The sequence below is a fragment of the Sciurus carolinensis genome, chromosome 11 (assembly GCF_902686445.1).
Source record: "Sciurus carolinensis chromosome 11, mSciCar1.2, whole genome shotgun sequence".
In the NCBI taxonomy this organism is placed as follows: Eukaryota; Metazoa; Chordata; class Mammalia; order Rodentia; family Sciuridae; genus Sciurus; species Sciurus carolinensis.
Window position 1 is genome coordinate 106,920,225 of NC_062223.1, and position 16,924 is coordinate 106,937,148.

Consider the following 16,924-nt stretch of genomic DNA (forward strand, 5'->3'; position numbering starts at 1 on the left):
AGACTCTCATGCCAAAGTCGTGGTCTTGATTTTAAAGATTTTATTCCCTGTGTCTTCAAAGAAGTTCAAGATAAACAACATCTGATCACTCCAATTCTAGTAACCTTTAGTAAGCTCAATTATTACATTACATGAAATGTAATCTCAAGTGATGACAGGTAAATAATGTTCTTAAGAACAGCCTTTCTAAGATTAGAAAGTAGAAAATAAACCTACATGTTCACCAATAGAGAAATAAATTAATAAAAAATTAAAGTACACAGTAGTTGTACACTAGAATCATATAGTCATTAAATGAGTTAAAGTTGTATGTTTCATCATGGATAAATTCTGAAAGTATGAAAATTGGTTTAAAATATCCAACATTAGAGAAAGTCATATAGTAAAATACCACTTATACAAAGTTAAACTAAAATAAAGTTCTATTGTTTATGGATACATATGTAGAAAGTCAATATATAAAGCACTGGATTTTAAAATTCAGTTATTTGTTCCAATAAAAGAGAAAGACTTTTCCAAAGGAAATGTTTTATGCATTTCTATTTAAAAAAAATAGCTGAGGCAAATATAGCATTAAACCAGCAGGGAGTTTATGGATATTATGTTATGTTTTAGAGTTCTATACTCCATAGTTTTTAAAAGTATTTTTAATCAATTATTTTTAAATTTCAGGTAAAACATATTCTGAATCAACTATCCAGAAAATTATTTCAGTTTATCACAATATCAAATTATTCAGTTCTCAAAAAGTCTATGATAATCATATAGTTTTACTAAAAATAAATTATATAAGAACCTCTCTGAAGTTTTCAGGATAATCAGGCAATATTGGACATTTTACAAGATTTAATTCAAAGATGAAAACTGAAAATTTCAAGCTTTCATGAGTTTAATACACAGTTTTCTTTCACAAATTCTTACTTGCTCTGAGAGGGCAAATTTACCTCCTTATAGTTCATGTCCCTGCAAGTTCAATGCTGGTATTTCACTTTGGGGACCCAGCAGAAGGAGAAGTACATTCTGTTGGTTTATAAACTACCTGTTTAGTGGAAAAAAGCAGAATTGCACATGGCTGAACAGTATAGATGAGAGTAGAAGAAACAAGAGTGAGCATTTAGGCACAAACAGATCCACAGACTGAAACTCATCACACTGAGATCAGAGACTTTGACTGTCCAGAGACTTACCAGGAGCTGAGTTACTCTTTCTATGGCACCCCTGATTAAAATGAACACCAAAGTCACTGAGTACAGCTACTCTGCTGAAGCATGGGAAGACAAGTAGAAACAGCAGATGGTTGAGACTATTGGTGAAACGTGAATAGGAAAACCTGCTCTCAGTTGTTGGATTGCTTCTCTACCCCAACCCAGGCCAACACCTGCAATTATTCTCCTTTCCAAAAACTTTTAAAAGTACAAATCTGGTCCAATCCTCCTCTGCGTTCAACATCTCAAGGTCATTATTGATCTTAGGACTTAGGTGGTGTTATGTTAGATGTGCGTTCTCCCCCAAAAGCTCACCTGTGAAACAATGCAAGAAAGTTTAGAGGTGAAATGATTGGGTTATGAGAGCCTTAACCTAATAAGTGCATTAATCCACTGATGGGGATTAACTGTGTGGTCACTGTAGGCAGGTAGGGTGTGGTTGGAGGAGGTGGATCATTGGAGGTGTGTCCTTGGGTTTTATTTTGTCCCTGGTGAGGAATGCTCACTCTGCTTCCTGATTGTCATGTCCTGAGCCACTTTTCTCCACACACTTCTACCATGGTGTTCTGCCTCACCTTTGGTCCAGAGCAATGGAGCCAGCTATCTATGGACTGAGAACTCTGAAATCATGAATGCCAAATAAACTTCTCTTCCTCTAAAATTGTTCTTGTCAGGTCTTTAATCATAGTGGCAAAAAAGTTGGCAATGTGCACGCCTGTAATCCTAGAGGCTCTGGAGGCTGAGATAGGAGGATCACAAGTTCAAAGCCAGCCTCAGCAATGGTGAGATGCTAAGCAACTCAGTGAGATCCTGTCTCTAAATAAAATACAAAATAGGGCTGGGGATGTAGCTCAGTGGTTGAGTGCTCCTGAGTTCAATCCCTGCTATCAAAATATAAAATAAATAAATAAAATTAAAAAGTACAAACCCCTAATGTTATTCACCTTGACCTGCAGGTCTGACTTGGGTTTATTTCTCCATCCTTTTTCAGCCCACCCTCACTCTTGCTCTAATACTTCAATTCAGGGTTTCGTGATCTCCACATTTCCTTGTGATAGCTCATTGTTTATTCAGGTATCAACTAGTCTTTGATCTCTTTCACAATGATAGAGATCATATTTAAGTTATGCATTGTTATAACCTTAGTGCTTAATACAGTGTTTGGAATACAGTAGATGATCAAAGAAGGGGAGGTTGATGGGGCATAGGTAAGGAGGGAGGAAAAAGGTTATTTTGAGAATAGACTTAACATTAAAATATTGTGTAAGGTATTATTTCCTAATAATACATGATTTGGGGTCAGAGTTAATATCTTTTAGAGACTACCCACTTGGCAGTGCAATGTTTCTATCTATGGCTCCATTTGATTGGCAGGGGTTGGGACAATAATAGAACAAAATGTTCCCATGTTTGGAACTTTTTAAATCATTTAATTCCACTAAGGATCATCACAAATTTAAATAACATAAAAATATTATGAAAACTCAGAATCAGCATCAAAGGGCACAGATCTTGTGTGTTTTGGAGGGGTTCCTTTGCTGGTCACATGTAAACAAAGTCAGCGAGAGTTAAGCTGTCAAAGCTCAGAGTGCAAATTTCTCACATTGTTGGCCCCTTTTTTTTTTTGTCAGGGGGATACTGGGGATTGAACTCAGGGGCAACAATTGAGCCACATCCCCAGCCCTATTTTGTATTTTATTTAGAGACAGGGTCTCACTGAGTTGCTTAGCTCCTCACTGTTGCTGAGGCTGACTTTGAACTCTCCATCCTCCAGTCTCAGCCTCCCAAGTCGCTGGGATTACAGGTGTGTGCCACCACACCCAGCCCATTGGCTCATTCTTTACATGTCACTTTTTTCTAAAAAGTGAAGTTTCCACAGAATATATAAATCTACACTAAATTATCCAAATATGAACAATAAGTATTAACACCATGATGGGAAATATTGTGATCATGGTAAGAGGATATGAATGAAATGGCTAATTTTCAGTTCCTTGCCCCATGGTCTAGAGCACAGTGTCATAATCATGGATTTCTACAAGAGAAGCTTGCTACTTATTTAAAATATGTCTCTAATATTGAATATTTACTAATTCAATAAACCTTCATACTATATTTCTATATTGTATGTTCAAATATGTAACAATGAATTCCATTATTATTTATAATTATAATGCACCAATAAAAATATGGATAAATAAACAAACAAATATTTGTTGAGTGCTTGTTATGTACTATACATTTTTTCTAAGTCCTGGGGATATAATGATGATCCAAACAATACATGGTCTCTGCTTATATGGAGATTAAATCTGGTGGGGGAGAGGACATCAACTAGGCATAAAATAAGGTTGAGTTCAGGAGGCAAAATTGTGTAATATTGTCAAAGATGACTTTTAAGATAAACAGAATTTAAGTTTTACTCTGTACTCAGTATATATCTTACTTTAAAGCTCTTATTTATATTCATTATTCAAAAGAATGAAAACTACCTTTTCTATCTTATCCCTTTGATTTTTATAAACCATGAGGAACATTTTGAAAACATTGGGATTTATAGAAGTATAATGTAGACCCTTAACATTTGCTCTCTTGTATTTTAAACAGATATACTGAGAAGGACATAGACTGTGGGAAACGACAAACCTATATTCACCTCAGTCAAGTCAGATTTTCCATGCACTCTCTCAGGGTGCAAATAAAAATTTGTATTATGCTTATTATCTTTTAGACTGGGCTGATCTACTTATAACATCTTGGAGAATGATAAGATGAAGAAAAAGATCAGATTCTCACAAATGGCAGGATATCAGCTCAAGTCAAAGTCAGGGACGTGAGGGAGGAAGGCAGAGAACACTTACTGATAGGTTGTTGGGCTGACATTGATGCGCCTAGGGTGACTTCCAGATTCAAATTTGCTTGCCAGAGTGACATTGTTTCCAAACAGGCAGTACCGTGGCATTCTTACCCCAACAACGCCAGCCAGCACGGAGCCGGAGTGAATGCCTATTCTCATCTAGAAGAAGCAAACAAAAAAGATGAGAAAGGACAAGGACATATTGGTTTCCATTTGGTATGCAATTATTTTTAATGAGTGGTATTAGGAATTATTAAATAATTAAACTCGGAACTTCTCAAAGATAGAAACTGAGCTTTGGTAATTTTTGTCAGTCTCATATCTGGACCATTATAGTACTCAATGAACATAAATATTGTGAAATAAATGAATGGATTAGTTATATGAAAAACCATATGTGTATTTTGTTGAATAAATCTTTTTAATTAGAGGTTAAATGAGGTTTCATTTGTACATAATATGCTGTAATACACAAAAAGTGTTATCATCTCCATGTTCTCCCTGCAATTACTTTCACATAAAGCCCTATGTATCCCTTTGTAGCATTAAACATGATTGTAAATTAAATATTTATATTTCTGTTAAATATTTACATTTGTTTAAATGTGGGATTTTCCCATGAGAAAAGGGTATGTGTGTGTATATATATACACACACATATATACACACACATATGTATATATAATACTGCTAAATATTCAGTACTTAGAATAATACCTAAAGTCAAGCAGGCACTCAACAACAAGTGATAAATTCTGAATAAATTACCTGAATTTCCCAAGATATTATTAAAATGAAGTTACAGAGAATTCAACCCTTGAGTCAGCCAAGGCATTGACTGAGATGATTAAGAGCAAATTAAGCAGTGTTTACTCTCTGAGAATCTGACAAAGATTAGTCTCATCCAGGCCTTAAAGGAACTCTGAATACACAGTTGCTATGCCCTCAAATGTGATCACAGTGGTTAAGTTATACTGCCATGGTCTATACTCTAAGTGAATGCAGGGTAAACTTTAAAGGGTAGAGGGAGGATATCTGACCCTGAGATGCCCTTGAGTCTGGCAGACTGTCACTCCTTCACTACCATGTCTCCCTTGCCACTATCATTGTGAAGATTTAAAAAGTCAATCTAGACCAATCCTTCTTCTATAAGAAGACTATTACACATATCTACCTATAATAAGACAGGTTGAAATGAATGATCTAACTGCAACTCTCAATAACCTCATCTACTATTTAAAAACTGACTATAAAATTTATTGGAAATTCAATAGGTAGGAAGAGTCAGGATACACTAAGGAAAGAGGAAAAAAGAGCACTTGTCTTACCAGATAAAGTCATTGTATAAACATATCTAATTAGAGCATGAATATCATTGTATAGAGAAATAGACAATGGAATAGATAACCCAGAAGAGCATCTGTAGGTGCTAGACATATGAAATTTATGTTAGCCTTTAAAATTAGTGAGAAAATAATGGCCTTTCTAGGATGCTCTAGATCAATTGTGTCTTTGTATGGAAAAAAATTCCAAGAAAATTAAAGAGCTTAATGTAAAAGACACAAATTTACAGCCTTAGAAATAATTGTACTAAATAAGAAAAGGCCAATCTGCAGTATCAGTAAAATCTCAAATTACAAACACTTGAAAAAATCATAACCTTTAATTTGTCTCTCAGTGTCAGTTTCTGGTGAGTGGACTGCACTACCAGCTAGCTCTTTCACGAATTTGGGGACAAAGGTCCTTTACATTTTGTTACTCCTTCATGTCTTGGCACCTATGAGGAGTTCCAACTCAGGTATGTGAGAAGATATGTAGCAAACAACCAAGGCAAGCATTGTGAATGATCAGTTCAGGTGAGTTTCATTTATTTGTGAAGGTTTGGTGGCCATCTGGCATTATTTTCCTTTTGCCTGAGGACTTCTATAACATTTCTGTAGTTCCTCTGGTAATAAATTCCTACATACTGTCGGTCCTCTGGTAATAAATTCCTTCAGCTTTTATATATTTTAAAAAGTCTTATTTTGTCTTGACATTTGAAAGATAACCTTCACTGGGTATGGAATTCATTTAATGATTTTTTTCCCTTTCAATAAAGATATTGCTTCTCTAGTTCTTCCCTTGCATCATTTCTGATGAGAAATCTGAAGTCATACTTAGTTTAATTCTCTACATGTACTTACTTATTTTTTCTTCTGGTTGCTTTTAAGCATTTCTTTTATTGCTAGTTTTAAGTAATTTGGCCATGATTTCTCTTGGGATTGTTTTCTTTGTGTATCTAGTGTTTTGAGTTTGTTGCAATCATAGATCTATGTGTTTATATTTTTCATTAAATTTAGAAATTTTCTAGATATTATTTCTTAAGTTATGTTTTTTTTTTTCTGTCTACTTCTTCCTCTCCGAGACTCTTATTATATTCACATTAGGATGCTTGAATTTTTTGCAAGGGCCGTTGATAATCTATTCATTTAGAATTACTTTCTATTTACTTTGGATTTCTATTACTATGTCTTCAAGTTGACTAATCTTTCCTTTTGCAACGTCTAATCCCTTGGTAATCACATCTAGTGATTTTTTCATCTCAGGTACTATAATTTTCCTCTTTACAAATTAAATTTAAGATGGTTACTTATCTTTCAGGTATCAATTTAACTTTTAAGCATACAGAGTAGAATTAAAACAACTGTTTTAAGGATCTTGTCTGCTAATTCTAACATCTGTTTTAGTTCTGTACCTATCAGTTTTGATGGATTGATTTTTATCCTCATTATGAGTCATATTTTTCAGCTTTTCTTCATGCCTAGTAATTTTTGATTGGATGCCAGATATCATGAATTTGACCTTGTTGAGTGCTGGATATTTTTATATTCTCATAAATATTCTTGAGCTTTGTTCTGGGATGCAGTTAAGTTACTTAGAAACAGTTTGTTCCTTTCACGACTTGCTTTTAAGATTTGTTAGGCAAATCTGGAGCAGTGTTTCATGAAGGGATAATTATCCTCCATTACTAAGGCAAAAATCTTCCGAGTACATTCCCCAACATGGGAGATTTATGAACTTTTCCAGTCAGCCTGATGGAGACTGACTTTGTCCGCATTTCCCACTCCTAAGTTCTAAGTGAAAATCAGGTTCTTTTTTCTTTGATCATTTTGGATGTTTTCTTCCCTTTCACCCCAGGACTTGGGTAGCCTCCTCACATTCATTCACTAATCACTACTCTTCAGAATACATGAGTAGGACCCCTGCAACATCCCTGGTGGTTTTCATTCAACTCTTGCAATTTCCATTTGACCTCTAGCCTTCTTGGGTTCTCCAAATACTCATCTCCCTCTCTTCCACTCTAGGAATATGTCGGGTGCCTCCTGGTTTGCTCATCCCTGAACAATAGCCTGGTGGTCTCTCAAGGGAGGAAATAAGACAAGTACAAGACTTACTGTATGTGTTTCCTAACCCTCTATAATCACCATCTTCCATTATCTAGTATCTACTGTCATGAAAACTGTTCTTTTGTGTATTTTTTTTTCAGATCGCTTACTGTATAAAGTGGGAGTATAAATCCAGTCCTTGTACTCCATATTGGCTAGAAGCAGAAGTGAGACATTTTTTTAAGAAAGCAAACTATCTGAAAAACATAGGCCTACTTTTGATGAGAGATCACCTACTTGTATTAAAAGGCAAAAATGTCAAATAGCAATATTCTTAATATACAGCACTATTCTCTAAAATTAGCAACACACTCTGTAAGAATTCTTAAACTTCTTTAGGTTTCTCTGTACTTTCGCAAAGCCTAACTGTGTTGTTCCGTTGTGTAATATAGGATTGCCTAAACAACCAGACCTCAGGTGCTAAGCCTATGATCACTGCCATGATCCTTTTTTGCAGGAGACAGCAGGAATAAATATCACATTGACAAATTTGATAGCATCTTTACTCTGTGCTTTCTGTTTGAAAGACTCTACATCCCAAACAACTATGTAGAAGGATTATATAGTTCTATTTCTGCCTCCTTTTAAAAGAGTTGAGGCTTATTGAGGCTTTTTCTTAATGTATTAGAAGAATTATAACCTCAAAATGGTGATGATAAAAATCCAGATATTCTTGGGGTGGGAGTGGAGGAAGGAATTGCCATTAAAAAGCATCCCTTAGAAGACCATATACAAAGTGCACAATAGTATCAACAACCACAAAATTTCAGAGTCATTGTCACCTTCTTCACTCCACAATAGAAAAGAACTCAGAGAAGTAAGAAGATACTACTGGAAAGTTACAAGCTGAATCATCAGACTCCATTTTCTTTTGCATTTCTTTTGACAACTTATTGAGATTTCCCAGGAATTGTGGCCTAAATAAAGAAACCGCTGATTACCCCATTCAGAATGTGCCAAGAGCATCTAGCAGTTAGACAAAATAGAGAGTACATTTAACTGTCAGTGAGGGGTTTAGATTCATTTTGGCAAAATTTAACTTCATTTAAATGGGTTAACCAGGCAGTAGCATTTGAATCCGTCTGACTAGTATGCTTTAGCTAAAGAAGATTGCTTTGCACCAAACTGAGGGTTCTCGACTGGGGCCTTTTGTGCCCATCAGTAGACATTTTGGCAATGTCTGGCTGTGAAGGTTAATTGGGGTCCAGCTATAATGGTTAAGGGGAGAGCAATAAAGAGGCAAGGATACAAGATGGCGAAGAGCAAGAAGTGGCTTCTGCGGGAAAGCCAGTTCAGTTTATTATCCATTCCAGGGTCATATCAAGTTACCTAGGTTACAAAGTACAGTTAGCTTTGCATATGTGTAGATCACATAACTTGCTTGATTCTCAGAGTCCATTAGTACCAAAGGTTATTATAATAGGATAATGTCTCCAGGCTTCAAGGACAGAGGAATTGCAGAGTATCTCTAAGTCATTCAAACAGGGCACCTATTGTATCCTGAGGAGTTTTCTCGACTCAAGGACTTTTGCTAACCTGTACATTGACTGACCTGAAATCCCTACATCTGAAGACATTTCCAGTGTTTCCAACTGGGAGGGGGAGATGCATCTGTCTGGTAGAACTAGATATTTCTAGGATAGCTTCCTGTCACCAATTAAAAAAAGCAGCCTGAAACACTAATAATGCCAAAATTGAGAAAACTTATACCTCTGACAGTCTAAAACTACTTAGCAAACCAGCATAACCAAGGATATGAATGTTTTAATGAGGTTAAAACTTTGAAGAAGGACAGTAGACTTTATGTAGAAGACTGAATTCATGAAGAAAATGTTTGTCCTAAAAATTTACTATAAATCCCAGTAACTTTAAGAAACACCCAAAGTTAAGATATACCAATCTCCTACATCTTCAATGTGTAATATAATACAAAACCCTGAGACATATCAAAGTCTTCAATTTCTAATAGATTCAGTTATTCACACAGTATTTTATTTGTTTTTTATCAACTGGAGCTCATAAACATCTGCGTTTCTAGCAAACACTTGTCCTACAACTTGAAAATAGAGGACTTGTAGAGTTCAACCTCAGTTAGCCAAAAATCTCTCCCTAGTTTAGTAAAGAAGGAATGTTTGAGTTGAAAGGGCAGCATAAATCCATTAGTCTAAATCCCTTATTTTCCAAATGAACCAAATCCAGAATGGCAAAATGAAAAGATCAAATTAGTATTAGGGTCAGCTCTAAACCTTACATCACCTACCTCTGAGTTCATTATACAGTAAAAAGTGCCCAAATTGAAGTAACAACTCAGACTGTTTCTACAAGGCCAATCAGATTAAGTCATTTTTTTTTTTTTTTAACTCAGGGGCACTCAACCACTGAGCCACATCCCCAGCCCTACTTGTATTTTATTTAGAGACAGAGTCTCACTGAGTTGCTTAGCACCTTGCTACTGCTGAGGCTAGCTATGAACTCTCAATCATCCTGCTTCAGCCTCCTAAACTGCTGGGATTACAGGTGTGTGACACAGCACCCGGCTAAGTCAGACAATTTTTAAGAATCAGTTTAATTCGATTTTCAAATTTTTTAAAACTTGGAAAATATAAGTTATACATTAAATTCAACATCACAAACTTTTCAACCCTTCTCTGTATCATTGTTTATACTTTTCCACCCTAAATCTTTCCTGACTGGCATGCTCAACACACACTCCAAAAATGCCTGATGTATTCATGTCTCTGAGCTTTTACTCCTGTCAAATGCCCCTTCTTCCTCCTCCTCCTCTTCTTTTTCTTCTTCTTCCTCCTCCTCTTTTTTTTTTTTTTTTGTTAATCTGATGTATTTCCAAGGATAGATTATTAAAACAGAAACTTACTGATTTAACTAGTAAGGAAATAAAATGTGTATTTCAACAAGAGAGAAACTAAGAGAAATAAATGACAACTATTGCTAGGAAGCAGAGACATCAGTACTAACTATTTTTAAAAGATTTTATTTATTTATTTTATAAATTTAACATTAATTTTAGACCTTAGTGTATTCATTTAAAAATGAAGAATTAGTGAATTCTTTTTTTTTTTTTTTTTTTTTTTGCGGTACTGAGGATTGAACTCAGGGCCTTGTGCTTGCGAGGCAAGCACTCTACCAGCTGAGCTATCTCCCCAGCCCTGAATTTTTTATTGGTTATAATAGTTATATAGTAACATTAGGATTCATTTTGACATAATTATAAATGCATGGTATATCATTTGTTCCAATTCAGTCCCCAGTACTTCCCCTTCCCTCCCCCATGCCCTCCCCTCCTCCTCTCTACTGATCTTTCTGTATATGTGTGTATATATATATATATATGTATATATATACATATATATACATATATGTGTGTGTGTGTGTGTGTGTGTATAATATTGGTGTCTGCCTCTTCTGAAAGTAATTCAAACTGAATCACAGACCATGCTAAGTGCTCAGTGTGTAGGGGAAACAAAACAGTTTTCATGTGTTGTTTTGGAGATTTCATTTGAGGTTAAAAATATAGCCAAATAAAATCATGATAAATGCTAAAAAGTTAATGTATAAAAGAGGGCCAGACATAAAGAATACCAGGAATAGGGGAGCAGGATCAACCAAGTCTAGAGAATCAGTAAAGTCTCTTTCAAGAGAGTCCCCTTAGAACTCAGTGCTGAAGGAGGAATGACCTTGGTGGCAGGGAAGAGTGGCCCAGCAGTGGCCAGAGGGAAGGGAGGAGAACATTCAGGTAGAGTGAAAATAATGTGCAACTATCCTAATAACTAAAGGGCTTTGATTTATTTTAGGGACTGAAAGGCCTGGAAAGGTAATTCCTGCTTAAGGAAAAGAGGAGGAAAGCAGAACATAAGGCTAAGGGAGTTATTCCCAGCAGATCACACAGCACAAGACTTCTCAGTCTTGGCACTACTGATGCCTTGGGTTGGATGATTCCTTCTTCTGGAGGCCATTGTGCATTATAGGATGCTTAGTGTCACTGGTGTCTGTGCACTAGATGCAAGTTGTATACCAAAGGCAGAAATTAAATCTTGGCAATTCTGTTGCATAACTTAAAGGGTACTGACATTGTACTTAATCCTGACCTACTCTCTACTGAATGGTAAGACATTTTGCAGCACTGAGATTTTCTTTAGGCAATTAATTCTCTCCTATTCACAGCCTTGCATGTTTTATGGGACTGACCCCACTTCCAGGTGCAGAAGTAGGTTCAAACTGGCAAAGGTATGACCGTTTCTCATGTTAGCAATTAATTTAAGAAAGTATGAATGATCTTATGTAAGCCATGTGTGAGTCACTCTTAGGATTCATGAGAGCTGCAAGAAACCCTCTTTCTTTCCCCTAAATGTGTATACATATATGAATGGTGTACCGTGCTCCAGTGAACAGTTAGGGCCAATATGACACCATGGTTGGGGTTGCAGAGGTTAGGGATTTGGGAGATGTAGAAGACAGACTTGTGGAGCATGAGGATGAAGCCAATGCTGGGAAGGAAAATCAAAGTGAACAAAAGAGAAGCCAAATTCATGGCAACATCAATTTTTCAGCTATATCTAGCCTCATGTATAGGTGCAATGACATCTTGTACCTAAGTGAACTATCTACCTCGAGGCTTCTGATATTTGAGTCAATGCATTCCTTTAATTGTTTAAGGAAGTTTGTTCTGTCACTTGCAAAAGGAAGACTTTTAAGTGATATAGTAGCTATATGAATTTAGGCAGACTTAACCTCTAATTTTCATTCATAAAATGATAGTGATAATATGCATATGAATATAGGCTCCAAATCCTGGTCTGGTGCAACTTAAGATTTAAGATGCACTCTTGTAATTATTTGATCTTCTACCAAATTTTACTCTTTAAAGGGACAAAGTGCCTTGATAACTTAAAGAAAAGGTAACAGAAAAGAGAGAAGGGCAATTCTCCCCATACCCCCACCCCAAAGGAAAGTAGTGAAAGTTAAAAAAGAGTTCTCAAAGGAAATTACATTTACCTTAGGCATTAAAATGTTGGCATTTTTTTCATACTATTTTCCCTCCCATCTAGAATGTTCTTTTCCCTTCTCTCTCAGGCAAACTGAAGGCGTTTTGAAATTGGGAAAGTGGCAGAACTGGAGGTTGAATAGGTGTGGAAAATGGTCAGAAAGTAGCTAAAAAGATAACTACATGAAATCAACAAAAAATCAAAGTTTGGATTTTAAAAAATAATAATCATAAACACACCCTTTGGTGGGACTGTTAGAAGAGTCAAAAGAGATAAACTACAGGCTCATAGCAGACACTCAACAAAATACTGGCTTCCTTCCCATCCTTCCTGGTGTCCACTGCATGCTCATGGTGAGGACACTGCACCCTCACTTAAAATCCAGTTAGTAGGGGCTGGGATTGTGGCTCAGTGTGAGGCACTGGGTTCAGTTCTCAGCACCACATATAAATAAATAAATTAAATTAAGGTAAAATAAAATAAAATAAAGGTTCATTGACAACTAAAAAAAACTAAATAAAAAAATTTCAGTGAGTCGAGGTACTAATTCAGGAATAGTCCAGTCATACCGTCACTATGATTAACGTTACCAGCTCACAAGTTAATAAGTAACAAATACCAATTTGTCTTGAAACAGTTCTATGTGAGGGAGAAAACGTCAAAATAGAAGATCTACAGTAGGAAAGTTTTCTAGCAAAAAAGCAAGTTAGCTGTTAACTTTACATTTGCATTTAAGCATTAAGATTTATGAGATTAAGAGTTTAAACTTTTGAAAAATATTTATTTGTTTTAATAGAAAGGATCTTAAAATCATCACTTGCATTGTTAGGCAAAAGTGAGGAAAATGATTATTCCAATCTTTTACTGGTACTACTAAACTGTACGTACATTAATTTTATCATACAATATACCCTCTACCAATCAAAGGAGATACATAGATTTTTTTCCATTTTTGTCACGTTCTTTTATGGATAATTACTAGTTCCCTGATAACAGTCAACTCGTGTATTAAATTCTAATTTTAAAAGTCTGAGATTTTTAGAAAGCATGCAATCAACTCTCAAACTCTGTTGCCTTTACAGTTTCAGCTTGTTTCCCAGAAGTGCGAGGGAAGAGGGGGAGAAATGATCTCTGTGGCTATGTGGCATTTTTCCTTTATCAGGGCACTCAGCCTCCAGTCTGATGGTGTCAAAATGTCACATTCTCAAGCAATACGCTTGGACAAACAGCACTTTGGGCAAAATATCTTACTGTGTTTATTCTGAACATTACAGAAGTATTGTTCATAGATAAATTTCGCTTTACAAAAATATTTAACCAAATAATTATTCTCATTGCTGGTATGGTAGCACAGTTTAAGACATAAAATAAGAGCCACTGCACAAGGAAAATAACTACTGATGTGATTTATAAGACAAATTATGTTGAAATTTTTAAATAATTAGTACTTTGAAGTTGGGGAAGGAGGTGAGTTTGTAATCTTATTTATGGTTTCTGATGAGGCAGGATAGAATCCTACAAAAGGTTTATTAGGAAAGCATGCCAAGAATCACATAGCTGATGGCATTGAATAAAATATCAGAGAGAGCTACAGGGAGATAGCGATTTGGTTCAGTGTCACCACCGCCTTCTGACAGAGCTATCATCAACGTGCATACTATTATTTAAACACACTTGATATCTAACAAGAGATTTAAATTTCATCCAACTCAGAGTATAATTATTAAAGTTTACAAGTTGAATCTGAAATTTACCTTTGTACAGGAAAAAGACCCCTATTTTCTTAAAGAAGTAAAAAACTTGATTTTAAAGGAACTAAAGTACTTATATTAAATGTGCATAAATTTAGAAATAAATAAAATTTAGTGTTTGAAAAAATAATCATTTTGTACTAGAAATACATATGGTTAATTCATCATTTAACAACAAAGTGCCATAAACATGCATGAATTGATTAGTTTAATAAAAACTTTAGAGATGGTGAAGATATTTAAGGAATTAAGAAGAAATGATTCTATTTCTTATCAACATTTGATTTTGGTTTTCATTCTGATATGCTGGAAGGAATTAGAAACCCTTTTCTAACATCTAATATTTGACTATTTAACCAATGACACTAAAGAAGCACTCTACTAATCACATCTGTAATATTAATCAAATCATTCTGTGATATTTTACTTAGTCTAATGAATGCATCTTTACAGTATAATTGCCCAGATTAAAGTCCGCCTCTTACTAATGTCACAAAGACATTCCTGGTTAATGGCTTCTCTTTTAACAGACAAAAGTCTATTAATTGCTAAAACTTCAAAGCTCTTACTAGTTTCTATTTTGAGACTATCACTTAAAAAAAATATTGCTACTGACCAACCAATTCACTGTTAACTAAAGGAAATAATTTTTGTTCAAATGTAGCTCTTAACTGAATCAGGAACAAAATCTCTAGTACAAAAGTAATTTAATAGCAGAATGGATCCAAAAACTGATTGATTTTTTTTAAGTATGTAGAAAGAGAATCCTTTGAAAGGGGGTAAAGGACTTAGGAAATAATTCTGAAAGTATCAAATGTGTGCTTAACAATTTGCCAATTTATTCATCTAAATTTTCTATTGAAATATATATTTCCTAAGCTGGACATGATGGCATACGTCTGTAATCTTAGCTACTCAGGAAACAGAGGTAGGAGATGGTAAGTTTGAGACCAGTCTGGGCAATTGAGTGAGACCCTGTCTCAAAAATAAAATGTAAAATGAAGGACTGGGGATTTAACTCAGCAGTAGAGTACTTGCCTGGCATATGTGAGGCCCTTTGTTCAAAACTCGGTACTACAAAAAAATAAATAAATAAATAAATAAATAAAAGGAAAAAATAAGTGTATATATATACACTTAACTATTTCACTTTGGGTATAGGTATTTTTGTATGTGTGTAGAAAGAGAGACAGAGACAGAGAAGATGAAAAGAGAGAAAAATAGATATATTTTATCCTCGAAAATCAAGGACCAAAGAGTAATTTTATTTTCAAAAAAATATTACTCGATTTAGCCCTTTTAAATGATAACCTGGATATCATATATTATAATGATGCTCCTACTTACTGTTTAATAATAGAATCACTTCAGGGAAAACTTAGTTCATTGGACTTCTTAAAAGTTCTACATCTCAAGAGAAAATAGTACATTCGATAAATGTGGAAGAAAATAGTACATTCGATAAATGTGGATGAGTATGTTAAATATTAATTGTTCTTATTCTTTATTGTAACCATACCTTCTTTCTTATAGTACAAGAATAAAGAGCACAAGTTAAGTTTAAAAGTAAGAAACAACATTAAACCCCCAAATTACAATGAGTATATAATGCTCTGCTACACATTAGAATCAATTGGATATTGGTCTAAAGTTTTCTTTCCTTGATGTGTCTTTGTTTGGTTTTGGTATCAGAGTGATACAAGCTTTATAGAATGAGTTTGGAAGGGTTCCCTCCTTTTCTGTTTCATGGAATAATATGAGGAGTATTGGTGTAAGTTCTTCTTTGAAGGTCTTGTAGAACTCAGCTGAGAATCTATCTGCTCCTGGGCTTTCCTTTGTTGGTAGGCTTCTGATGGCATCTTCAATGTCATTGCTTAAAATTGATCTGTTTAAATTTTCTATGTCCCCTTGATTCAATTTGTGTAGACCATATGTCTCTAGAAATTTGTTAATGTCTTCAAGATTTTCTATTTTATTGGAGTATAGATTTTCATAGTAGCTTCTGATTATCATCTATATTTCAGTGGTGTCCGTGATGATATTTCCTTTTTCATCACAAATTTTAGTAATTTGGATTTTCTCTTTTTCTTCACTTGGTTAAGGGTTTATCAAATTCATTTATTTTGCCAGGGCGGCAATCAAGGCCTAATTATACCACATTTTATATAGTCTCTCAAGCCTTGGGGCAGTGGAACTCTGAAGGGAACCTTTCTTATTAGGATGTTGGTCATTACTGGGAAGTTTACCATAGCTGTGGAAACTGAAACGCAAAAGGTAAATATCTTGCTAAAGAATGCACAGCCAATGAGAATTAGAATCCAAATGGAAACATAATTTTTATGGACCTACTTAATTTGTCTTTCTATCATAACATGTTCCCAATTCCATTTCTTTATCCTTTTTTTCATTATTAGAAATGAGAAAAAAGATGATAATTTATGTTGATACAAGCCCTCATAAAATTGCTTAAATATATATTGCATCATCAAAGGGAATAAAGGTTTCTGAACACAAGGGAAAGTTGTTTCTGAATAGGTAAATTGTTTTAAGATTTTGTATAATAACAGAGAAGTATAATAAAATTCAAAGACATACATCAAATATAAATCAACTGTCATAACCTAGCCTAAGGAGACAAGACCACTATATGCAATATAGTATCCTAGAAGGGATCGTGAAACAT

At 34.8% G+C, this 16,924-nt stretch overlaps 1 protein-coding gene across 2 annotated transcripts in view; it reads right to left on the minus strand.

Moving 5' to 3' along the window:
- Gucy1a2 (guanylate cyclase 1 soluble subunit alpha 2) overlaps nt 1–16,924 on the minus strand; it is a 295,914-nt gene that overhangs the window by 18,253 nt on the left and 260,737 nt on the right. For both annotated transcript variants that reach the window (XM_047518478.1, XM_047518477.1), the window contains one exon: nt 4,067–4,221. In XM_047518478.1, coding sequence (XP_047374434.1) covers nt 4,067–4,221 — 155 coding nt within the window. The remainder of the gene's footprint in view (nt 1–4,066; nt 4,222–16,924) is intronic.